Source organism: Crotalus tigris, unplaced genomic scaffold (genome assembly GCF_016545835.1).
Source record: "Crotalus tigris isolate CLP2741 ecotype Arizona unplaced genomic scaffold, ASM1654583v1 scf7180000019156.414591, whole genome shotgun sequence".
In the NCBI taxonomy this organism is placed as follows: Eukaryota; Metazoa; Chordata; class Lepidosauria; order Squamata; family Viperidae; genus Crotalus; species Crotalus tigris.
In genome coordinates, this window is record NW_024097406.1 from 53246 (window position 1) to 79316 (window position 26071).

The window sequence follows — 26071 nt, forward strand, 5'->3', positions numbered from 1 at the left end:
GTATTTCAGATAACCTTGAGCTAGTCAGTCTCTGGAAAATTTCCAGAAGTACTTGACACAGGAATCCAGGTTAGTTCTCTCCCGCTTGGGGTTCAAAGCTACTAGTGGGATTTCTAGCATTTTCCTAGATTAAAAAAAATGAACTGAGAGTGAATCCTGCATGAATCCTATATTTCTACTTCATGAAAATATAAATTATGAACTCATTTGAAAGCAGCAGCTAAAAAACAACATAGAAATCTACCTAAGTAACAGTATAGTAATCCTTTTGAAAATCTAATTTTTACCATTTCTTCCATAAAATAACAAGGATAAATCTGCTCACTTCAGATAGATTAAATCTACAAGTGTAATGAAGCAGATTGGAACCAGACCTTTTTGTTTCACCTAATCTTCTAATCTAGAAGACTCTTAAAAGGGACATTAAAGTGTAAAAACAATGCCATGCAGTAGCAATATTGTTCTTTTAGAAAGATTTTACATTGGATTGCCTGGACCTGAGCTTCATTTTCAGCTCAGTGAGGATCGCTACCTCTTACCATGTGATCAGAAGAAAAACTTATCTACCCTGAGTACTTTTCCTGTTTCTAACATCTGCATATCCCTAACAGGTCATTCTTGAGATAGTGTCTATTGAATTTTCTGTTAAACTAGGAATTGCCACAAAGAAGAGGGGGTCAACCTCTTCTCCAAAGTACCTGAAGGCAGGACAAGAAACAATGGATGGAAACAAATCAAAGAGAGAAGCAACTTAGAACTAAGGAGAAATTTCCTGAGAGTTAAAACAATTAATCAGTGGAACAGCTTGCCTCCAGAAGTTGTGAATGCCCCCACACTGGATGTTTTTAAGAAGAGACTGGACAACCATTTGTCTGAAATGGTATAGGTTTTCCTACCTGAGCAGGGGGCTGGACTAGAAGATCTCCAAAGTCCTTTCCAACTCTCTTATTATGTTAAAGTCATCTATAATATTCATAAATGCATTGTCCTGTGCTTAGACTGATGTTGGAATTAGCACATAGTTAGCATTATGTAATCTGCTTGCACTCTGAACCACTACAACATAGATTTGAAGAATATACTGTAATCATTATTCTTATTTTATTGTGTCCATTAAGACTTTCTCCCTAGTTCAATAAGTGTATAAAATAGCATTGAAAGTTGGATGTGCGATGTTCAAAACCTTCTCTAGTAAAAGGTAATCAAGCAACTGACCAGTAGAAGTGCAGTTCTCAAATTAAAAGAAGGCCAGGAAAAAACAACAAGTGTAAAATATTTCAGAGCAAGAATACCTGCCTGGGAAGTGATAATGCTGAACTACAGTTTTATCTTTAATGTCCTTATTCCCCACCACCACCACCCTCCCCCAAAATTAAAAGGGCTGTTCTTTCCACTCATTCAGTGGCAGAGCATGTGTTTGGTTTTGCATGCCAAAGCACCAGGATCTATCCTCAGCATCCTCAAATAGGGCTGGAAAAGATTTCTGCTTGAATCCTTCTTGCTAAGTTGGCAGTCAGTGCTACCGTAAGTATTGAGCTAGAAAGACTGAAGATCAGATGCAAGCATTTGCCTAACAGTGAAAAACGTGGATGAATAGTTCAGTCAATGACAAGAGTATGATATGAGAAAAGTGTGGCTTTCCAGCTTAGTTACATATCTCTCAGTCTCAAACAGTCATTGAACTTTAAAAGTAATCAGCGTCATAACATTAATCCTATTTGTGTGTATAAGTATATTTTCAAAAATATACAAATACTTGATGTAAATTCAACATTTTTTTTCAATATAACCTAAACATTGTTTGATTCCCTCTTACACCCATAAAACATTTTGGATAGTCCTCATTTCTGAGGTTCATTATTATCACTGTGCAAATATTTCACTGTTGCCTATCGGATTCACAGACTGACATTCATGTACAATACGTGGCATTTCATCAGAATCATTCAGTTGTAATGTGTCTAAGCTATTGATACAGCAATGGTTGATTAATTAGTTCAGGAGTCCCAACCTCCATGAACCAGCACCAGTCTACGGCATGCCAGAAACAAGCCATGCAGTTAAGTGAAGCCCCACCCACAGGATGCAGGCAGCACACAAAACGACACCTCCTCCAGTCTGTGGAAAAACCTCTCTCCAGACCAATGTTCCTAGTAAGGCTATGCACACGCTTTGAAAATGATTCTATGCGAGGGTAGAATCTGTAGTCCCAGGAACTCATTTAGAAAGGCTGATTGTAAATATTGCTTAATAGTAATCGTTTAAAGATTGTTTCAGGAAGATATGCCTTCAGTGTATAAGACAGACACAACATATTGAAAGTGTTAGCCTTGTGTCTGTATATAAATAAATATATATTAATTTAATAGCCCATATTTTGATGCATTTGTAAGCAGTTCAAAGTTGGTCCTCAACAATAAGCCATTGATAGTCTCAATTGTTTTGATCTCTTCTCTATGAAATAAAAGTATTGTGGATCATATAAACTGTTTCTGTACCAGCAATTTGAAGAGAACAATTGGAACTTTAATCTATAGTATTATGAGACTTTAATCCATTAACAATTTACTTCCATGTGTTTATATGTATTAATACTGAACCTTCTAGCATTATATGTGTGTTTGTGTGTATACACATTTTTATTTAATTGGTTAAAAGCCAGTTTTTAGCATTTTTTCATAGTTATACAGAACTGGAAAAGGGCTTATATAGATGAAGAGAAGAGGCTATAGAGATAAAATGGAGGAATTGCTATGGAGAAAAAAATCATCGGAAACATTTTTGAGTAGAAAAAAAACTGTGATTAAATACTAGGGCAAATATTGGAACTTCATCAAACAATGTTCACAAATATATGTTTTCCTGAACTAAAGGTTAATAACTGCCTCTTGGGCCTATGTATGGATAACAGCCAATATGTGGGACAGGACAAGTCCTCAATACTACAAAATACAGTATTCAATATCAAAACATCAAAGTGCAAAAAAGCAAAAGAAAATTAATTATCTGGGCAGTATTCATTAACCATCATTATTCAGTGTTTTTACAATCTGTAATTACTTGCTCAGTCTATTAATGGATGCAGGTATCAATGAGGATAAATATATTTTCATATTCATCTATCTATATCTATTTATCTATATATCTATGTATCTATATATCTATATATCTATATCTATACACACATACAATGCTTTAATCACACGTTAGACAGAATTATTCCTCAAAGACCAGTAAATAAGATGAAAGTGTATATACTTATAACAAAGAGGGAAAACCAATCTATTGCATCAATGATTTCTAAGACTGTAATTCTATATATGTTTATTGGGAATATGCTCTACAGTGCTGGGAAAATGGAATAAGTTTCTTAATATGAAATATATTATGATGTACTTTTTGTGTTATATAAATAATTTCATGAATGTCTCTCTCAGTAAACAACCCCCAGGCTAAGCCAGCATGCAGCCCATGTTAGAGAATGACATCAACAGAGCACCTCAACTGAATTGTTTACCTGGGTTAGCAATTGAAAGGATTTGGGGAGTGACAATGGTAGGAGGAACTCATTTAAAATCTTGAAAAATCCAAATGTCAGTTAGTTAGTTAGTTGGAAGATCTGACTGAGGAAGTGGCAATGTTATTGGACTCACAATTAGTTACACAATGTCCAAAAATGCCTATTAAAGTTATAAAAGAGAGGCAGGATAAATGCAAGTTCAATCTGAATTGAGCTACATATATCTCTAAATTTCTCTTTCAGGATTCGAGGGTCCCACAAAATTATGCCATTCCAAACTGATGGCAAATTGAATGAGAATAATGAGGTTTTGTGCTGACTGTCAGCAGAAAGTTGAAGAAAAGAAATGCTTTAATCTCCCAAGAGCTTTTCCTGGCCAAACAGAACAAACTGTCACATTGCCTACCCCTTGGAGTAATATCCCCAGAGGTTCAAATTAACCTGATTTTACACATTTTTAAACAATCTTTAAAAAACTGGCTCTGGGATAGATTGATGTCATGCCCGCTGGCATATACTCTGTTACGTTCAATGTTATTCTTTTTTCCCTAATTTTTAAACTATTTTATCATTTTTAACTGTACAATACCCAGAAGCTATATAAATATAAATAAATAAATAAACAGTTTCCAGATTCTATATTCCTTGCTCTCTGGGCCTTTCGGCGGCTGATAAATATTTTTTTTTTTTTAAAAAAAACTACCTCTTACATTGTATATCTCTGCCCTAAGAAATCAATATTCTGTAATAGCTGCCTGCACTTCAGACTACTGAAATTCTCAATTCTCCGTATTTTCAGTTAAAAGCACCAAGCTAGGAAGCTGATGCTATCATAAGGTACAAACAAGCAAAAAAACAGCAGAGTTTTGTTGATACTGTTCTGTTCTTTACTCCACTGCATGTGAAAGATGAATCAAGACAGCCAACTGGAAGATTAGCAAACATTATAGCTCTCTTTAACAACACTATTAAGCCGGTTGTCTATGGAGATTGTCAGTCATCCAGGTCATGGTTGTCTCAGAAGTGCTTTTTTTCAAAAGGCAATTGGATTTTCTCATTGTTGTTTTTTTTCTTGAAGATAGTTTGCTTCTCATGCAAGAAGTTTCTTCAGTCCTGACTTCTGAAGTCAGAGGCTTCTTGGATGAGAAGCGAACCATCTTCAAGAAAAAAAATACAAGAAAATTCAGTTGCCGTTTGAAAAAAAAAACACCTTTGGGATTATTAAGCTGGTAATTAAATTAACCAAAGAAACAAGGTAGGGAAAGATTTGCACAAAACATTAGAGCATATTTGTCCAATCTCTGCATTAATGATCTGGCTAAGTCAGAAAAGATAGGAGAATGAAGGAAATCGACAAACTTTTATCTATTTTATTTATTACATTTGTATGTCCCCCCCACCTCTCAAACTTTCCTTTCTAATTCCACCCAGTTTCAGGTGCTTCGTTTTGTCCCCCACCAGTTGCTGGCTATCTTGAACAGACAGGAACCATGATCCTGTCACGCTTTCTCAGTAAAATGCCTAGCCTGGGAATAGTTTTCTCCCAGATATTTGAACTGCCCCTTCTTGTACAACTTTTTATTAGCCATAAGAAATGTGGATCTTCCAGAAGGCATTTGGGAAGATCATACAAAGGATAAGCATGATTGGGTGAATTGTCTCAGTTACTCCTTGATGGTTTTGCTGTTTTTAATCCTACCTCTATTGGTTGCTGTAAGCCATTCAGTCTCTAGAGTGGGGCAACATATAAGTCACAGCAAATAAATAAACAATTATAGTAACTAAAGGACTAACACAAAGGGTGAGAGAAAGAGAGATTTTGAATATATAATTATCAGTATTTGAAATTTTGATTCAAACAAATAGAGTACAAAAGCACCAATGGACAAAAAGCACATACTGTATGCCCACTTCCAAGATGCATTGGCAGAATATCCCTATATAGAAATAAACTAAACAATACAATGACTTTCTGTAACAATATATCTTGTATTTATGTGATAGGGTTGTTCTACTTAATCAATCTAGAGATGGTAAAATATGCTTCTGTCAGCAGCTATAAAGGTAGAGATTTCCTTGAGTTGGGATTGATTCTTGATGACTTCATGAAGATAACCATGTAGCTTTCTTAGCAGCAATAACCACAGATGTCTTCTTTAATAAATCTTTATCTTTCCAGATTAGCATAAAATCTTAGAGTACGGTAGTTGCCTAACAACTTAGGGTTTCCCATCTACATTAAATACTAATCTGTTATAAGCCTGCCATATTGTTTGGGGATAAACCAAGGTCAGCTGAGTTTTAGTGCGATCTTATAGCCCAGTCAGTATCTTTTCCAGGCCCTGAAATACTACACTTTCTCACAGTGTCCAGGCATCAAAACATTAAAAAGAAAACATTAAAAGGAAATACCTTTTATTCTTTTTTTTTAAAAAAATACTCTTTTAATTAAAAGAGTACAAAATATCCATTTCATCTTGAAATCTTATGCAAGAACATGGAGAGCTACGAGATTTATGTTTTTTTTTCAATATATAAGGTGGATTTTTTAAATTGGGGAGCCAATGGATATCTTCCATGGTATCATAACTGCCATGGTTCACATATTACTGAATGTTCCTACTCTATTGTCTGGCTCTCTGTCTTTATACACTAACCATCATGCTTTCAAACAGATTTTAGAAAGGAAAAGGGGACTCTTGTGTGTCCATTGTTCTTTAGCAACCTGGATCCAGGGAACAAAAAAGCAACGATAGCTATATCAGACAAACTTTTGAGAGGAAGAATGAAAGACAGAGCTTTGCATGTAACTTCACATTCTTTTTCTAAGTGCAATTGGGCAGACATTTACTCCTAGCAACTGCCTAAGTATTAATTATGATAGGATATGGGACATTTTCAACATTTTTAATCCTCTTTCCTTGCCCTGCTTATGGTATATTTTTCTCTTATAGGCTATTGTTTTGCTAACCAAACCCCTTCTAGTCACTCCAACCCTTTCCCTACCCCTTTCCCCTCTCCATATAATGCTTCATCCCTTTGAACAAGAAAGAAATCACAAAGCTTTGATAGATACTCTGGATAAAATTAAGAACTTCAAACTCTCAGGTTCTGACCCCCCCCTGTTTCAGGGAAAAAGAAAAACAGATGTCCTGTTTGTTAAGTATAAATAACTCCGTACGTTGAAACCTTTCTTTTACGCTGCATTAGATTTTATTTAATGCAGGGTGCCCCTTCAGCTATAAGGCGGCAGAAAGTGAGCAAACATTAGGGGTGACAAAGCCCTAAATCTTGCTCATTTCCCTCTAGGAGAACAGAAGAAGACAGGAAAGGAAAGCTTTCAGGCAGATGAAAGAACTCCAGATATCCTGGCCAAACTCATAGAAAGGGCGGTACCCGTGAACTAAAAACTTCAGCCAAAGTGGATTTGGGTGGGAGGGGAGGATTGAAATATTGGCCCTTTTTACGGCCCCACTTAAAGTGTTCCCATAACAGGCAAAAGAAAAGTAGTTCATTTTTATTTTATTTTTTATGCAATCCAGCTCTGAAGCAACGGCCCCTCTTGCACTTAATGAATTCTCAAAATGGGACTCCAGGTATTCTGCGAGCACTCAGGTGCCATCTTCTGAAAAGTACCATAGAGCTTCCAGGACACGGACTTACGTGAGCACATAGTTGACGCTGACGATGCAATGGGGCCGGGAAGACCGGCTGTTGTGAACGATGGTGGCGTAGCTCTGCACCCAAACCCAGCCACCTTGTTTGGCCAGGAAACGATAATATTTAGTGGTGACTTGCCCTTTCACTAGCACTGAAAAAGAAAACAGTAGCAGATTTAATTAAGGAAGGGATATTGCAGAGTCTGTTCTCTCAGGACAGAAGACCAGCATATAGACCATGATACTCATGATGATTTATATCTTGTTTTTCATCCAGGAGCTTGAGGAACAGACATTGTATTTCTTTCTACAAACTGACCAAATCTCCCAATGAGCTTCCTGACTTAAGGTGGTCTTGTATCTGAATCTACACAGTCCTAGTCCTGACCTTCTACACTGCATTATAAAGGCTCCACTTCATCAATGCTTCATTGACATTTTATTAATATTCAGGAAAGCTTGGAAACCTCCAGTTCAAACCAACTTTTGTTTTTACCAATCGTTTCACAACCTTCTACCCAACCAGTCAATAACTGGCTTCATGAAGATAAAAACATTATGGAAAGACCATTGATGCATTCCATAGAGCACATAAACTAATTTATTTTTCAAGAAGAAATACTTCTTATCCCCACAACCTATTGCCTGTTTGATACATAGCCATGCCCTTTACCATTGCTATCATAGGGATTCTAGGAAGTCAATTTGTTCCATGAAGAGCATAGGAACCAAAAGCACATAAATGTTTATTAACAATGTGATTCTACACATGACTGCTAAGAGGTAAGCTGCAGTGAATTCAATGAGACTCAATCTCATATTTACAGAGAACCTACCCCTCCTCAACATTGTGCTTACCAATTTACTGGGAGTTGCAATCCAACACATCTGGAGGGCTCCAAATTGAAGAAACTAGTATGTAGAAGACTACCTATAGTAGAAATCTATGTATCAGAAGTATGTATCAGAAGTCTATGTATCTATGTATTAGAAGCAAATCCCTGAAGATTGGAGGGATTTAGTTATCTAAAATTGGCTATAAAATTGCAGCACCTGACCTCTTTCCAGATAATTATTCATCAATTACAAAATGATGTTTCAGAATGCAGTTATTTAATGACCGTTATAGAAGCAGCAGGTAACAATACTTTTTGTTAATCAATGACTTCAGATTTTCTAGTGTCTACATACTAAATGGTCCTGTACAGTGCTTGACTTTCTTTAGAGTGGAACATCAACACAATATTTCTATAAATAGATGATCAATTCTCTTCAGTAAATGGGCAGCCTAATTCTCTATTTTACAGGGCATTTAATGTGTAATATAAACATGGATTCTCTTTTCTCTCAATTTTACTTATAAAATGAAGCACTGAAATGAACCTGGCTTTGCATGAGATTTGAAAAGACTAAAATTTGAGCATTTTACAAGACATTCTGAATCTTGTATACTTAAAAGATGGTTGAGGTCCATGCATTATTTGCTTTATGCATATGCGATACCTTTAATTTTTGAAGGACTTCAAAAATTAAAGGTATCGCATATGCATAAAGCAAAAAAGTGCCTTAAGACTTTAAACTTATTAATTCTAGATGGTGTCTTAGCTTTAATGTGATCACTTCTCCCACATTTGGAGTTGAAACATTAGAAGAGGTTTTACCTGCTGTTTTTCCACTTATGGCAGAAGACAGAAGATACAGAACTCAAGAAAGGGATCAGCAAACTATGAAAAGCAGTGAAGGAACTTTCTTTGGAAAAGTATATCCTAACCTGAAAAACTATCTTAGGCTCATTTACCAGGAGGTTAAGGTGAAATCAATGGTATTATTTCGTGTGCCTGTAGTTATAAAATAGGTTTTAGTCATCAGAGTGAGTTGTAGGAAAGTAAGAATGACCAAAATCCCAAACCTCCCTTGATTTGAATAGTTCTGGATCAACAAAGGATCTCACTGTAATTGCTCATTTAGAATTGAGATATTGTTCCATAGAGGCCACTTTCAAATCAATCTTATGCACTATTCTTAATACATCATAGAACAGAGCAAAATCAGGGGCAGGGGAACATGCATGTTTATTGCTTGATGAGAATAAACTTTCTAAGAAGTGGAGCTGATTATTCCATTTCCTTAATGGGTTTCAGGTTCTTTGGGGAAAAATACTAAGAAATCCTCTTGGAAATATAGTCTGTCCTTCCTTCCTTCCTTCCTTCCTTCCTTCCTTCCTTCCTTCCTTCCTTCCTTTTTTTCTTTCTTTCTTTCTCTTTCTTTCCATGAGCTTTTCCAAGCTGGCATAAACTGGCTTAAACTTTCTCAAACTGGCATTTTTTAAAGATGGATTGGAATTGTAGATTTTCCTGCCATCAAGCATCACCTACCAATGGAATAAACAAATCAAAAACTGCTTTCTTTAACATGTATGTGGGGGGAGAAAAGGTTAGGTGAATAGGTGATTTAAGTCACATAGCATGTTGCCCAACTAACAGGTTACAGGTATTCCTCATTTTGAAAGCTGCCTATTGGACTGTTTTGGGACACAGTCCAGCATTCTTTTGAATATAAAAAAACAACTACCCTGCTGATAAGTTGTAGATGTAGAGGGAGGGTAGACGATGAAGGTACTAATAGCAAGCAAGATCCATTTGTGACTTGCCAACTAAGTAAGTGAAAATGATGCTACTGATCCACCAGCACCACCAGTCATAAAAACAATAAAATATATGTCCATGCAATCCCCATTTTGCTAATTTAAATAATGCACCAATAAGTAGCACTCTCAAGCTATTGTCATTTAAAGTATAGCACACTTTCAAAAAAAAAAGTACTATCCTTGTGTATACAAAGAGCCTAATAATGTGCCAAAGTTAGACATCACATGAGTCTCTGGAGAAGCCAGATATTTGGTCTCTCTTCCAACCTAAACCAAGATTACCACAGAGGACAGTGTCCAGTGATCAGAGGGGAGGGGGGCTATAAAGTGTGCTAGATAGTGCTCGTGGCAAAAAAAATGGAAAAAGGTGGAAAACACTACTTCAAAACTGGAACACCTAAATATGAATTTAAGCTGCCTTAGCTATGAGCTGTAGACAAAAGTAATGTTACAAATATATGGTATATCAAAATGATTACTAGACACTGCTGTGTCACATTTAGGAGATATGTAGATGATTCTTTTTGTAGCAGTCAGAAGAATAATTTGTTTCTACTATCACTATTTATGTATATATGTATTGACTGATTGATATAAATAACTCAAGGCTGCAAGCATATGCAACATACCTTTCTCCTCCTATTTTCCTCACAACAACACCCCCGGGAGGTAGTTTGGGCCAAGAGACAGCGATTGGCCCAAAGTTACCCAGCTGACTTTCATGGCTAAGGCGGGAGTAGAACTCATAGTCTCCCCTATCCACATATGGTTCCTATCTATTCTACATTTATACATACTTACATATTGTATACATAGTGTTTATATGTTGGCGCAGTGGTTAGAATGCAATATTGCAGGCAAACTCTGCCAACTGCCAGGAGTTTGATCCTGACCGGCTCAAGGTTGCCTCAGCCTTTCAGCCTTCTGAGGTCGGTAAAATGAGGACCCAGATTGTTGGGGTCCTCATTTTACAGCTTAGAGAGTGCTGTAAAATGCTAAGAAGCGATAAATAAGTCTAAGTGCTATTGCTATTGCTAGAAGTGAGTCTCATTGAATTCACTGAGATTAATTCCCAAGTAAAAATTTGATTGCTGCTTTTGTTGTGATTCTTATTTCCCTACTGGTGAAACAACCTTCTAGAGCAGCGGTTCTCAACCTATGGGTCGCGACCCCATTTGGGGTCGATCGACCATTTTACGGGGGTCGCGAAACAACGCGATCTGCCATTTTTCCCCCCAGGGGGCGGCACCGCGCATGCGTGTTGCGCATGGGGCGGCGCTGCGCATGCGTGCCACCCCGCGCATGCGCGGCGCGTTCGTGTGACGGGGTCGCCGTCACACGAAGATTGAGAATCTGTTCTAGAGTCACCTATTTGTGTTGCAATAATAGACATGAGGATAGGCTTTATATTACTTCAAGAATGTCTGGATGATTCTAAGTCAGTACAAGTCATTATCTCAATGTTCATTGCAGATACAGTGAACCAAAGCCAAAGATAAAAATGGAAGCAGGTGGAAATCATAGCATCTACTGCTATAGTACAGTACTAGGGAAATCCTGTGTGGAAAAGGTAATGTTTCATGGTCACAGAATTTAGTGATTATTATCACAATAACACAATTTGTAGTAGATCAAACAATGCTCCCCTAGACAATGAATTCATTTCTTGTATAAAATATCTTTAAAAGCCGGTGTTTTTTCTTTTATAAAGTTGTGTCTCCAGCCTCTGCTGCCATGTACTCAATGGGTGGAAGAATGACAAAAGGATGTACTCTTTTGTAACATATGGGAAGCAGCAGTATCTATTAAAGAAGAGGATTTTAAAAGTTGGTGATTTTAAAGCCCCACTTCTTTGTATGTGCATGCAACATCAAGAGACAGATAAAGGGGATGGGGCTTTGCTCATGTGGCCATAATAACCATCTTGACTTACTAACTTCCTCAAAGTGTGCCTGATTGGACCCATAAGCGATATTGCCCTTTGCAATGTATCTATCCCTTCCCCCCTCCTTTCTCCTTCCTTTTTTCATCAACCTGTTGAAAAATATATCTTGATTTTGTTATCCCTCTCTTTTTAACTATGTGCTGAGACTGCCTTACTAGCAAAGGTGAGTTCAATTGCTCTTCTGCTTGGGAAAGTCCCAGCCAGTCAGCCCACTTTACTTTGGGAGTAAGTCCCTCTGAACTCAGTGTGACTTACTTCTGAGTAAACAGGGCTCAGCTGAGGGCTTCAAAGGCTCAAAGGGAAGAGGCTCCTTACGCAGGTGGTGAGCGCAGCGCAAATGGAAAGTGTCACAGCCATGGACGTGGTGGTACAGTGTCTTCTCAATCAAGTCCTGAGGTTCATAACCAGTCAGCTCAGCTACCCTACCAAAAAGAGAGAGAGAGGGAGAAAGAGAAAGACAGAATGAGATTGGCTTCACACATCATGCCAAGCCAGATTTTTAAATCATGGTTTGTTAATAAGCCTCAGTAAGGTTGGTTTACCAACAGACTAGATCAAAATTAAAGCAAACCAACCCTATTAGAGTGAGATGGAAGCCCAAATAGATTCAGAAAAGAAAAGGGCAACCAGCCACTTTATCTTGTTTGGGTATTGTTGGCCTAAAGGAAGTCCAAGTGATGACTTACCGTGAATCAAGGAAGATGAGCTTCATATCCAGGCTGGCCCGAAACATAAACATATTGCTGTGCAGCTTAATCTCTGTCACAGCACTGGGGGGTAAGGAGTGGCCCACTGCCACCAATCCAACATTTTGGTAGCAGCCATCAAAAGGGGACATGTCCAAGCTGTACTGGCGGATCTTTAGGTAACCACTGCAATGAATCACCTGTCAGGGCAAAGAGACAAAAAAAGTCATCTCAAGTCATCTACGTAACAGCAAGCCACCCCCACCCCCCTTTTGCAGGCTTCTGCCATGGCAAATATGCAGAGTATGGTATATCAGAGCCCAATTATAGGGTTAACCAGGTTTTCCATATGATAGGCACACTAGAATGACATGCATGTCTGAATGGGGGAATTCCAAAAGGAACATGGAGGATATCCCCTCCCCACATGTTGATGCTTCTCAGTGAAAGCATCCTGTAGTCCATTTTGTATCTTCTCATTGCTCCTCTCTTCATACATTTATTTAAATTTCCAAAGGATCACTTTTGGTGCAAGCCTGAATAAAGTTAAATTATATTCACTGCCAGTCTTCAACTGTATAGTAACGAGCAAATAACATGTATCCATGCTCCAGCAATCCTAACGATGAGCCCTCAACAAGTATTATTTTACCTTCAAGCATGGAATAAAACAATTACCTCTAGTGATATTTCACCACACAACCCTATGCACACTGATTTTGAAATAAATTCAACTATCCTATGGGATTTGTAGATAGAGTTGCAGCCTTAAACAATTTCCCTTTTTGTGAAACATAGTGAAACACAGTGTAATTGTGTCATCTAGCCATTGCTATAGAAATTCATGGCACTAATGATTTTATAGGGCATTTCCTCAGTAGCAATTTATAGCTCTTCTAACAACACCCAGCTATTATTCTGGTGATATAAAACCTGTTTTCCTTCCTGTTAGATCAGCACAGTGATGGTGTATGCTATAAATTACTATTAATTTCTAATGAAGGAATGGCCTATAAGATACCATGAATCACTGTGAACATAACCTTAGGAGTTACAGTGAATGTAACCTGCCTGGATGGATCTTTCCTATTAATGGATAAAAGCATGTCAATATGCAAGAGTTCTGTACGCTGCATGGGTTTATGAGACAGGCTACATTAATGGCTGGAAGGACAATATGGAGCAAGAGGAGAGATTCTGGCTACACAAATAAAAACTTCTGAAACAAGATTGGCATAGAACCAATCCCAAGAAATACTACAGACTTCTGCAGACAATTCAGTTATTTTCATTCAACAAGTAAATACACTAAGGCTCGTTGAAGCCCTTTTTAAAAAAAAAAAAAAATTATTTCATAGGCTTTCTTTCAGAGATGAATGTCCTGCAATCAATGAAGCTTAGACAAAAACCTCTTCAGTAATCTTTTAAAGCTCAGCCCTCAGCCCCCTGTGCCTCTACTCAAGACACAAGTCCCACCAAGTAGTGTAAAATTAATGACTACATAGGTTTTAGCCTTAAGCAAAATTCTAATTTTCAGGCTGCACGGGGGGGGGGGGAATTCACCACCAACACAATACAATTAACCGAGAATATCTGAACTTGAATTCTCTAGGACAGGGGTAGGCAACTTGGCTCTTTTATGACTCGTGGACTTCAACTCCCAGAATTCCTGAGCCAGCAAGGCTGGCTCAGGAATTCTGGGAGTTGAAGTCCACGAGTCATAAAAGAGTCAAGGTTGCCTACCCCTGCTCTAGGATCTCCCTGCCAAATAAGGATCCTTGAAATTGAAATGCCCCTTCAGTGATTCTTAGTGTGCAAGCCTACACCCATTCAGCGTATTGGGAGTTTTAACCTTAACGAAGAAGGCAAACTTGTTTTCTGTATGCTGGGGATGTATAGATTTCCCTGAATTTAAGCTGAGTGAAACCATGGGGGCTTAAGTGGATTTCAAGGGGCTTACTCCCAAGTATGCAGAGGCTTGCTGCTTTACAAACTAATCCTGCGCCTGTTTACTCAGCTATAAATTTCACAGTATGGCGCTTCCTCCTAAATAAGTGTGGGCGACATCTCTTATCTTAATTAGCATGAAGCCTCGGAGGAGGAACCTCCGATCTGAAAGACAAGAAGGCAGCCACTACCCGGACCAACAACTGCAAGACATTAAAGGAAAAGCGCTGCCATCTGACCCTTCCCAGATAGGCTGGGGTTGCAGTTTTTCAGAGCTGCCAGATTCCAGTGGGGCGGGGGATCTGCAGTTTCAACACGAATGGAGAGCGCCAAATTGGGCAAGGCGGGAATACTTGGCGTTAGTAGCATACTAGCACTGACGACGTTGCCTAGTTTGGGCAATGAAACGTCTGCAAGAAAACAGCCAAGCTTCAGAGAGCACCAAGGGACACCCCCCCCCCTCGTTATGGAGTTTGGAAGGCGCCTTTACATTTTCACCTTCAGCCAGCCGGGACTCCAGCAGTTCTCAGCTTGGCCACCAGTTGGCGCTCGCGCCGCTACCTACCTTGTAGCCTCCACAGGTGAGGCCCGCGTTCCGCTTGGCCAAGACGCATTTCATCCGTAGGAAAAAGGAGCGCTCGATCTCGTACTCTGCGAGGCAAAGGAGCAGAGTGCGCATGTCAGGGAGGAGGCTGCTCGCCCCCCCCCCATCCGCCGCCTTCCCTTCCCCGGCCGCTCGCCTCCCGCCCCCCCCCCCCCAGAGCGTTACCCTGAACGAAGTGGGAATGGTAGGGCTGATGAGCGGTGAGGACGGCGGTCATCTCGTCGTGATCGGCCGGGTGGATGTATTCGTAAATGCTGTTGCCGGTCAGCTCTACCTGAAAGAAAGGAAGCGGAGCGGGGGGAGAAGAGCGCTGCTGCGTACTGAGGCAGGGCTACCAGTTCGGATCACTTTAGCCATCCGAGGGTCTGAAGCTGGGGCGGGGGGGGGAAGAGTCTTTGGCTGGGAAGACCCCGATCCACACAATACACAATACGGGTTCCATTCACCCAAAGACTGAATTCGCACGTCGTGTGTTCTGGTTAGGATTTAACTGTATTGGGCGAATCCAGCTCCTGTCAACCAGGGTGCGTGCGAACCCAGTGAATGGCCCTTAGGCTTTTGCTTGCTCTGCCTGCCAAGGTAGGCAACGAGCAAACTAACCAACATCCAACAACTTCTGGCCCTGCAGACTTGTTTGGAGGGAGGGTGGCAAGAAGGATCCCTGTTGTAAAGGGTCAGAGGCTACAGAAGACTGTTGTAAGCTGAAGGTTTTTGGGTGGAAATTTATCCCAGGGTAAGTAAGCCCGTTAAATTAAATGGCTAATCTTGATATCCCTCTGCTTGTATGGTTAAAAAAAAAAAGTATCCTTTCACCTAGAAGGGCAGGCAGGGCCAAAAGACGTATCAGGTTTTTCTGTGTGGAGATAATTTGATGGAGCAGGAAGGTCGCTGAGTTCTAGTTTAGGTTCGCTCCAAGTTAGTGTATCTTGAGAAGGCACTGTGGCCAGAACAGCATCACTCTTGAGGCTGGAGTTTAAAGGTGTTCAATCAAAACCAATAAATCCCAATGAGCGGAATAGAATTCATCCTGAAGCTTCAATTCTCTATATTTCCCTGGAATAACTACCACTGACTCCAAGGCAGCTTCCAAATTGGAGCACACTGTCAGAGCAGCACAGGGAAAGAGAGTAAAACTGGAAACTAATAGTTTTCGACCACCACCTGCATTATTCCACAGAGGTCTCCCAAACAGCAACCTGTCCCCATTGCTTTTGGTATTCTTCTGATCATTCTAAGAAGACCTGAAGTGTCAACCCACTGGAGTCAAGGGGATGTGAAAACACGTTCTTGATTTGGAATGAGATGGATTCAAGGCAGTCACAAAACGCAGTTTGTCCTGGGAAAGACTTTCGGAAGACAAGTCCATTTAACTAAAGGCAAGTCCATTTAACAAAAACCACTCTATCTCTTTCGAACACCGAATGGCTATGTTTTAATGGGGGGCTGTTTTTAATGGGGGGGGTCTGCACGTTGGATTTCAGATTGATTTGACTACGAAGTGTTCAAGACGGAGCATTTAAAAGGAAAAAAAGGAGGAACTCCAAAACGCTGTTCAACCTAATTTTGAATGCTGCCAAAAATAATAATAATAATGGTCGCCTCTGTTGAGATCGATTCCACTGGGATCATTAACGTACCTGCGATAAACCCAAGTGCACCGAGGCGGTCTCCGAGATATACATGATCTTGCCATCAGGAGCTACCACAAAAATGAAACCGTCCAAAGTCTGAAAGAAAGAAGGGAGCAAAGATCAACTTTTTCCGACCGCATAAAGTCTTTCTCCTGGTTCTGCCGGCATTGCTCTCTAACAAGAAGTGGGGAACTGCAGGCTCCACTTTTGATCATTTCCTGCCTGGCGATTTGAGTCCTTAGCGCCCCCCCTCCCCCCGCCGGCCAATCTGTGTGGACGTATAAAAGCTGTCTACGTTCCTCACGTCTTGCCCCCGGCAGTGGCTGGATGTGGAATGGCTTTGGAGTGGTTAAACCATTAGTCTAGAAACCGGGAGACTGTGAGTTCTAGTCCCGCCTAAGGCACAAAGCCAGCTGGGTAAGCTTGAGCTAGTCACTTTCTCTCAGCCCTAGGAAGGAGGCAAGGACAAAACACTTTTGAAAAACCTTGCCAAGAAAACTACAGGGACTTTTCCAGACAGTCTCTGAGAATCGGACGCGACTGAACCGGGAGAGCGAGCGCGAGACAAAATGTAGCAACCCGCAAAATGGCAGTGAGATTTGCTTTAGAGCACTGCAAGGACGGTTGGGTGGCCTATAAACCACAACTAAGGACGTCCAAAGAAGAGGCCCAGGAAAGACTAGAAGACCTCCAAGGTCCCTTCCAGCTCTATTCTATTCTAAAGGACAAGGGATGCGCCTTTTCCTTGCCAAGTCAAATCCTAATCACCAAGGCGGCAATTGTAGCTCTTACTTCCGAGGAGCCAGGCTCCCGTTCTGTCTGAATTGTCCATAGCTTCCACCATTCCCTACCCCCAGCTTCCTCATGCGTGGGAATGATTGAGATTAAAGTCCAAAATATATTGACGCCATCAAACTGACGGTAAACAAGTTTCATGGAAGTAAGGTGGCTTTCCAACCCCCCCCCTTTTAACAATTAAATCTATACTTCATGTTTCCATCTAAGATTGTTACCCAATCAGACAATACAAAAAAAAAAACCCTATGCCTTAGGGCAGTGTTTCCCAAACTTGACAATTTTAAGGCATGTGGACTTCAATTCCCAGAATTCCACAGCCAGCGTTGCTGGCTGTGGAATTCTGGGAGTTGAAGTCCTCATGCCTTAAAATTGTCAAGTTTGGGAAACACTGCCTTAGGGCACTATGTTCTTCATGCCCCCATGTGAATAACTAACCCTTGGTCTATGGATCTTTCATTTCTCGGGGCTTTCTGGAGTCCATCTGCGTGTCTTCTGAGGCCGTGATGGTGTTGGAAAGTAAGCACGTTTTATAAAACGCATAAACATTATTTACACGATAGGAGTTCCGTCCAGCCGGAGCTGTTTTGCCAGCGGATGCTCTCCAGATGGACTGGGCTTTAACGACCATGGTTCAGAAAAGCCACAATGGTAGGGAATGGTGGGAGTTGAAGTCAACACGGTTGGAAAAGTACCGCAACTTTCATAGCTTCCCAGTTACTTACATGAGGCCACCTGAAACCTTACCGGGCCGAACTGACCCCACTTGTCTTACGCTTATGAAAGCCTCCAGCTCAAGTCACTGCTCCTTCGTTGCTAAAAAAAAAAACAGTCTGTCCTTCAAGGCCTGCTCCCACGCACCCTGAAGCCTGGCAGGAAAGAGCTGCTCGCCCGTCCGTTGCATTCCTACCTGAAGCAGGTGGGATCCCAGCTCGCGACCGACGTTGTCCAGAGGGCTGGATCGACTTGAGTGGCCCCAGGCCTCCCCGAGTCCTGTCGAGACAAAACGCGCCAAAAATAAAGGGGGGGGGAGGGAATCCAAGGTTGTTTTCCTCCTTTGACGGACCCTAAACACCAAGGGCTGGATTGGCAGAGAAGGGAATCACAAGAATGCTATCAGCCTTTTTATTTTTCCAGGGAGGGACTGTATTTTACCTCTCAAAAGAACAGGAAAAAAAAATTTGTAGCATGAATCCTCTCTCTCTCTCTCTCTCTCTCTCTCTCTCTCTCTCTCTCTCTCTCTCTCTCCCTCCCTCCCTCCCTCCCTCCCTCCCTCCCTTCCCAATTACTACTGAGCGTATCTTTGTGGTATTCCTCTCTCAGGACTGTCCCTGAGAAGTAGAACCGTAATCCTCGGCAACCGATGTGCCAATAAACGTTTCCATCTTCTAGGCGTCACAGGTCTCCTGGTCTCGTAATTTATGAGAGTGTTTCTTAAATTAGAGGACCCGAAAGGACTGAACAGGCGACTTCCGTCGTCCCCAGAGAGAACGATAGCTGGGGCCGATGGGGATTGTCGTCCTTCCCGTTTATGGGCTTTGGGAAATGGCGTTTCCGGTATATGCCATCCAGTTAAAACTGCAATCCTTCTACTCCGTCGGTCTACAAAAGAGCCGATAGATAGTCCCACCCAAACCTCTGCCTTGAAATTGAGGCAATTTATTGCACCGTTACTGTATCGTTTACTCAGTAAACCCAAGATCGAAGAGTAATTTCCCTCCATAGACTAGAATTAATTAATATTTCAGAGAATCGAAACAGCGACTTGGTCATTTGAGCCCTGAAGTCCTTCCCGAACCAAATCCTTGGGCCTCCCAGAATTAGGATGGCCGAAACTGTAGCTAACAAGCCCTGGCGACCCTACAAAGCACCACTGGTCCGCAGCACAGTCTTCAGTTTAAACGCGAAGAAACCCTAACAAATCCCCAGCTTTCGCGTTCAAATTCCGGGGGAATTCGGCCGCCCAGTCGAGTAGTGAGGACGGAGCAATAAGCAATAAGATGCTGACAATAAGAAAGGTACTTTAAATAATAATAATAAAAAATCTTCCTCCACAGTAAGGCCCGTTGTTTGGCAGAACTTTATTCGGGAGAGGGGGGCAGGGGGGGGGACTTCTTCGCTGAGTGGGGCTCCTGGGGAATTCACGAATAATTAAGGAGGCCGGGTGTCATTACTTTCTTCTCGGGGTATCTAGTGGCTTCCCAGTGGGGCTAACACCTGAGATTTTCTACCGTCCTTAGTCCCACCTTGTTCAGTTTTTAAGCCCAGGCAATGCCAGCCAGGATCGGCTTGGTAAGTCACTGAGCCCGCGTAAACGCATTGCTGACTCTTTGTCTCTAAACTCTGCCCAGCGATTTCCCTAAGTAGCGTCCCTAAGTAGCATTCCGTTCTTTTTGCATCAGATCCTAAAGGGGTTCTCTCTCGGATCCAGGAAAAATAATTCTTCGGCTCTAAACACCCACCCACCCACCCCCCGCGACAAATAAGCTGGATAGTCTTCCTGTACGGTCGCGCCTTCTCATCCAGCCCCCCCCCCGCGCAATTATTTATTTTTAGTTTACTTTGTGAGCTGACAGCAGAAGGGGGTCACATCTCAACAAAGCCTTTGGCTCCGTTCCCACAGTTCAGCCCAACCTCCTTTCAGCGGGTCCTTGTGTCGTGCGAACCCTGCCGAATTAGCTTTTTTTTTTTTTTTTGCCTAGTGCCACGTAAGAACCTACAGTGATTCCCAGCTTTGGTGCTGTGGGTATCAAACTTTGTGGCCTTGGAAGCCCCTAAAATGGCCAGTGATTTTTGTCTGACCTCTTTCCATGAATCAAATTGGTTATTTCAACTGGAGTTGTGGTGGGGCAAGAAATAAAAATACTACTTTTTGTTAACAATTATTTTCAATCTGTTTATATGTGGTGCAAAAACTCAAGCCAGCATCTTTAGAACTAGTCCATCTTCAGGAATGAAATCTAGTCAGACCTTTTTGCCTGGCTGGTGGGGGTGGGGTGGAGGTAGGGGGGAGTCCTTTTGACTCACCAGGTTAGCAAGTTCCCCAATTCCACCCCACCCAATACAATACAAGAGTTACTTTGGTGTAGTGTTAGGACACCTGGCAAGAAACTAGGAGACGGTGAGTTCTAGTCCAGCTTTAGGCCCACAGCCAGTTAGGTGACCTTGATCCAGACACTTTCTCTCAACTCGAGGAAGTAGGCAATGGCAAGATAGAGAAAACTGCAGGGCTGTCACTCAATTAAAAAGAAAGAGGACCCTTTATTTTTACCCTTCCCTTCTCTACCTGGGCCCTAACTCATGAATAATTCACAAACAAAAATGGCCCCATCTTGCAGTATCCACAGCCAGGTCAGTCAGACACCCTTCTGTGGCATCGGCCCCCTCAGGTGGTCTCGTTTCTTCGCCCCTATAGAGAAAAGGCGGGACTGTGAAACCAAAGGTGAAGTTTTGTGCGATACCTTTTCTACTGACCGACTTTAATCGAAGGAGTGAGAGACAACGCAATGTAACTGACTCCGAAGCAACTTCAAACAACAGGACCGTTTCCCAAAGACAAAAAGGCTAATTTTACTACTAGGGGACAAGGTGAAAGGAGAAATGAATGGAGGAAATGGCTATGTTTCGTGAACATGGCGGGGAAGAGGGAAATTAAAAACCAGTGGCGCCTAGGATAGGCCTGGACAAGGAGCCGGCAACCCCACTTTGCCACGCCTCTTTTCACCGCCTCCGCCTCTTCCGTCGGCGCCTCGCCTTCATTTTCTTGAAAGCAGCGCCACGTCGTCTGGACTCGCACACAAGACTTGCGCTTTCCCTTCTACCGACGCTACTCGATCTCTCTGGGCGAAGGCCGGGCCTTCCTATCAGCTGCCACCGTCTGTTCCTTCTTCTCACCCACCATCACCCATGTGCGGCATCTCCACCGTTGGCGGCTACTCTTTCTCCCCTCATTTCTTTCTCTGAGATTCTGAAGTCTAGAATATGTGGGTTTAAAATACTGCTCTAGCGTTGTCTCGCTATTCATAAAGATATCGGAAAGGCTCCACCTTGGAAAATATATTGTAAGCCTCCCAGAGGCCTTGGATAAGACATGAGCAGCAAACAAATTTTATACATACATACATACACACACACACACACACACACACACACACACACACACACACACACACACATATACATTTCTGAAACATACCAATTCTGTGTATAACTTTCTCCTCCACCTTGCATATCTTTACTGGAGGGGGTGAGCAAAGATTTTAAAAAGTGTGCCATCGAAATCTTGACCTCTTTTTTAATACTTATCAACTTTGTTCAGACTTTGTTCACCCTCTTGGCTTTTTTTTAACCTATGCTCCAGGAATATTCCTGCTTCTACTCCTCCATCCACTTTCTCAGGTACCAGTGTGGGATGAGTTTGCTCTACAGTCCCTTCAGAACAGCCTAGTCTGCAATCCTATTCCTCCCAATGAATTGGATCTAAGGTATCTTGCAGACCCCCCTCCCCTAAAAGTAAGTTTCCATTTGCAGTCCTGCATCCATTTTCCTGGCAGTCAGTCAGTGGAGCTCACTTTTTAGTCAGCATAGACAGAATTCTGCTCTTCATCTCATGATCCATGATTATTATCTAGCATCCCAACATGATAATCAGCTTAGGGAATAAACGTTTTAAAATCCTGGACTGAGCTGTGCAATCAAGGCTTCTTAAATCAACCATGCCTTCTTAAATGGTCTCCAAATGCTGGTGTTAGATTCCATACAGAATTTGCTATAGCCTAGAAAGAAAGTCTAGCAGCAGTTTTGTTTTTGACCATTTCTAGATGATGTTCCCACTGGGTTGATTCATCCTCCTTTCCCCCCAGAAAAAACCTTGAAACAGCAGAAATTAGATTAAGAACAGGCCTAAAACAATGGCTACGTTTTATGACTTGACATATGCCAGACAGGAAAGCAGGATGAATCACTTTAGTACTAGATGTCCATTAGCACTTTCCATTTATCAGTCAGGGAAGGACAGGAAAACATGACATACTGGTTGAAATATTGAACAGACCCCCCCCCTGGAGCTATAAAGCATTGTGAGGAATTCGAGACACTTTAGTTGAGTCTCACCTATCTCACAGGATTGGTGTGAAGAAGGCTAACACAGAATTGAACGACAAAGTATGTTACTTTGGATGCCTTTGAAACAAAGCAGGTGAACGTAAGAAACAAAGATTGAAGTCTTCCTTCCACACTTGCCCCTAACCACAGTATGGAGATGCCTTGCCAATCTCTTTTCTGCCAACCTCATCATCCCTGCCTTTGTCTCATCTCCATCTTATAACTGAGGCAATCTGAAGTCTGAAGTAAGGAGCTGCTGTACTTTTAAACTTGCGCTTTCTCTCTTATCCTGATACCATTCTCACAAAGGATATGATCTGGCATGCTTCACCTACCATTTGTCTGTTCAGTACCTCTTTAAGTTGCTGCAAGTGCCTCAATCCCCTGGAAACTGGAAACCCTCGTGGTAGAGCTGCAGGAGCATTCTGACATCCTCAGAGGCATCTGCCAGTGCTTGTCTGATCTTATGCAGGCTCTTTACAAACATGAGTCTAGTGCACTTTTGTAAGAATGATAGGGTTGCTTTTTTTAACAGGGATGTGGTCTCTTCTGCTTCACAAAAGATTAATTGGGAGAGGTGGGTTCTGTAGCTGCACATGGCCAGTTCTGTCTTCACTGTAATTCATTACAAGTTTTCTTCTGCTGACAAGAGGTTTCACACAGCCATGTTGTTGTTGCTGTGTCTAAAGACCTGCAAAAGCCTCTAAAAATTGTCTCCCTGATCAGCCAACTCTCCCAGAACCAGACTCATTCAAGTTGCAGGGTCTACAATTCAACTCTTTATGCAATGCATCACAGTTACTTACTTAGTTCATTCCAGCTTTGGTGGCACTGAGCACCATGTTGTTAAGGTAATCACAATTGCATAAGTTGTGTAAATCAGAAGTCTGTGTGTATTCTCCATGGCTTTCCACCAGTACTTCCTGGTTTGCCAGCCATAAGATCAGAAATGAATGTATCGGTCACTCACTCCCAGCACCTTTGCTCCTTTGCAGCACTAGTCAACAGCTCAATAGCAACAACTATTCAATAGTTGTCTTTGGCAACTATTCCTATTGTTTATTCCTAGAGTAGAGCCCCTCTATGCCTGGGATCTGTCATTTTGACTGTCATTTAGCTCTCTTTCAGAAGAGTGTTATAGCCTTGCTCAGAAATAGCCAAACAGACCAGAGGAGAGAATGTGAAGAACACAAAGCTCCCGCTCACTTCATCTTGTACCCACAACCTGTTAGTCAGGAAGCTCAAGGGATGCCTAATCTGCCATTGTAGGTGTCCCAGATTAGAGTGATTGAGAAATCTATCTCTTTCCTTCATTTGACTTGCAATTGCCAGGTAAGGTCAGTGTCAGTCTATAACCTCATGACTATCACAAAATAGGAACCAGTTATAGGAAGGGCATAATTTATGTGGGCATATTTTTCTTCTAGTTGAAAGGCCAGTAATTAGTACTATAGTTTGAGTCAGCTATGAAGAAAAGTCCATAGCACGTTAAAAAAAGTAAGTGAATAAATCCCAAATAATCATTTGTGCCTTACTCCATACTTCCTTCACATAACACACTGTAACATAGAGGCTAGGATTACCCAGAACAGTAGGTTAAATTGTGATTAGCTGCTTGGGGTTCAGGATGTTTGCACAATTTACCAGTAACTTTTTTCTAATGTTTCAAACAGTGGTCTTCTCCAGTTCTAGCTAGATATTCTATCCCTTGAAAGTAGGACCTGCCTGTGGGAAACTCAGTGTGTCTGAGTTTAAATAAGTGTCCTGAGGTCACAAACAAGAAATCAGCAAAATTCCTACAGGTTCCATTTCTATTGGAAGATGTTTAGGCGTGATTTGTAACAATGAGAAGGAAAGATGCTTCTTTTCTGGGAAAATTCAATAGAATGCAGGTATGTTATTGGTATGTCTTCTATGTATCCAGACATCTAGAAGTCAGAGTTACTCTTATACTGAAATAGAATAATATTCTCAAGAAATTATTTTTGTGGATTGCAAGAAATTAGTCATGTCCCATGTTGATCTAAATCACTGCTAAATAAACCATGATCAGCCTCATCTATTATGCTGAGTCAAGCCACAATAAAAAGTTGCAATCATGGTGGATTAGTATGTAGAACACCTTAAGCAAAAATCAAATATGCCACATTGTGGCTTAGCTAGTCATGAGGACTAGAGCTCTAAGTCCAGGAGCATTTACCTTCCTGAAAGCCAAATACAAGGTTGCCAATCTGGCCAAGGTTTCCTCAAAGGAAATTCTTTGATTTTGCTCTATCAGAGATTCAGAATATCTGGACTACTTCAAGCTTTTGCTAAAAATGACACATTCAAAAAAACAAAAACAAAGGTGAAATAAGAAGGAGGCACTGTGATTTAAAATGGAAATTTCTACTTAAAGTTGCCTTGAACTCTTTTAGAGAAATCAGCATATACATCTATCAAAAACAAACAAACACAAGAATCTAAATTTGACCTTCCAACCTTGAGACTTGGACCAAATGCTTGTTTTGGTCTCCTTTGGGCCCTGCTTCTGTCTCAGTTAAGCTTATTTTTGGGGATCTTTGGAAGATGAGTGAAACCATATACAGCAGAGATATACAGAAACTATGTCCACAGCTCATACTGTAACTAGATCTCTGGGTGATTCTCAGCATACCTTGAATCACACCCTCACTTTTCCAAACAGAATGATAAAACGCGCTTATTTATTGCTATGGCTGAACTCACAGAGTGATTTATAACATCTTTTCCACAAGAGTGATTTATACCATCTTATAGCATGATGTAGTCATGGCTGTAGCACACTATTGCTAATGAAGATGGGCTTTGTTTGCCATAGCCAAAGCTGTGACACTTCTACTATAATCTTATGGCTACAATTTTGTCTGGTCTGTCTGGCAGTTAACTGCTTCTTTGAATTCTAAAAAACTCAAATTTGTGTCATATATGCCTTCTATAAGCCACTTTTCAATTGTCTCCAATTATTTCTAAGCATTAGTGTCCTATCCAATGATTCTTGCCTTCACATTACATGTTCAAAATATTTCAGCTTTAGCTTTAGTATTATGCTTCCAAAGAACAGTCTGGTTTCATTTCAATTTGTACTGAACAATTCGTTCTTTTCGTGGTTCATGACATTCTCAACTATTTTCTCCAGCACTGGAATCCAAAAACATATTTTTTTTCTTAATTCCATTTTTATGATATTCCAGCTTTCACCATTGTAAACATTATGAATGGGAAGACCTTGAACTTGACAATATGTTCCTTTGTTGTCACAGTGATGTCTCTGCCCTTCAAAATATTGTCTAAAATGATTATAGTGTTTCTCTTAACTAGCAACCATCCATCCCTGTCAATTTTTGAGCATAGGAAGGTAAATATTTAGATAATATTTTGAAGGGCAGAGTCATCACAGTGACAACAAAGATATATATTGTCAAGACCATGATCTTCCCAATCATAATGTTTACAATGTCAGCTTATTCTCAGAGAACCAGTTTGGTCTAGTGGTTAAGGCAACAAGCTGGAAAC

General features: G+C 41.1%; 1 protein-coding gene across 7 annotated transcripts in view; it reads right to left on the minus strand.

Annotated features, from left to right (window-relative positions):
* Positions 1–26071, minus strand: part of SIM1 (SIM bHLH transcription factor 1) — a 70766-nt gene that overhangs the window by 19903 nt on the left and 24792 nt on the right. For 5 of the 7 annotated variants that reach the window (XM_039360144.1, XM_039360147.1, XM_039360143.1 and 2 more), the window contains 7 exons: positions 18345–18427; positions 16646–16735; positions 15174–15282; positions 14970–15055; positions 12458–12657; positions 12027–12193; positions 7184–7331 (listed from right to left, as the gene is read on the minus strand). In XM_039360144.1, the coding sequence (XP_039216078.1) occupies positions 7184–7331; positions 12027–12193; positions 12458–12657; positions 14970–15055; positions 15174–15282; positions 16646–16735; positions 18345–18427 (883 nt within the window). The remainder of the gene's footprint in view (positions 1–7183; positions 7332–12026; positions 12194–12457; positions 12658–14969; positions 15056–15173; positions 15283–16645; positions 16736–18344; positions 18428–26071) is intronic. The other 2 variants (XM_039360149.1, XM_039360148.1) reach the window with 1 other exon arrangement.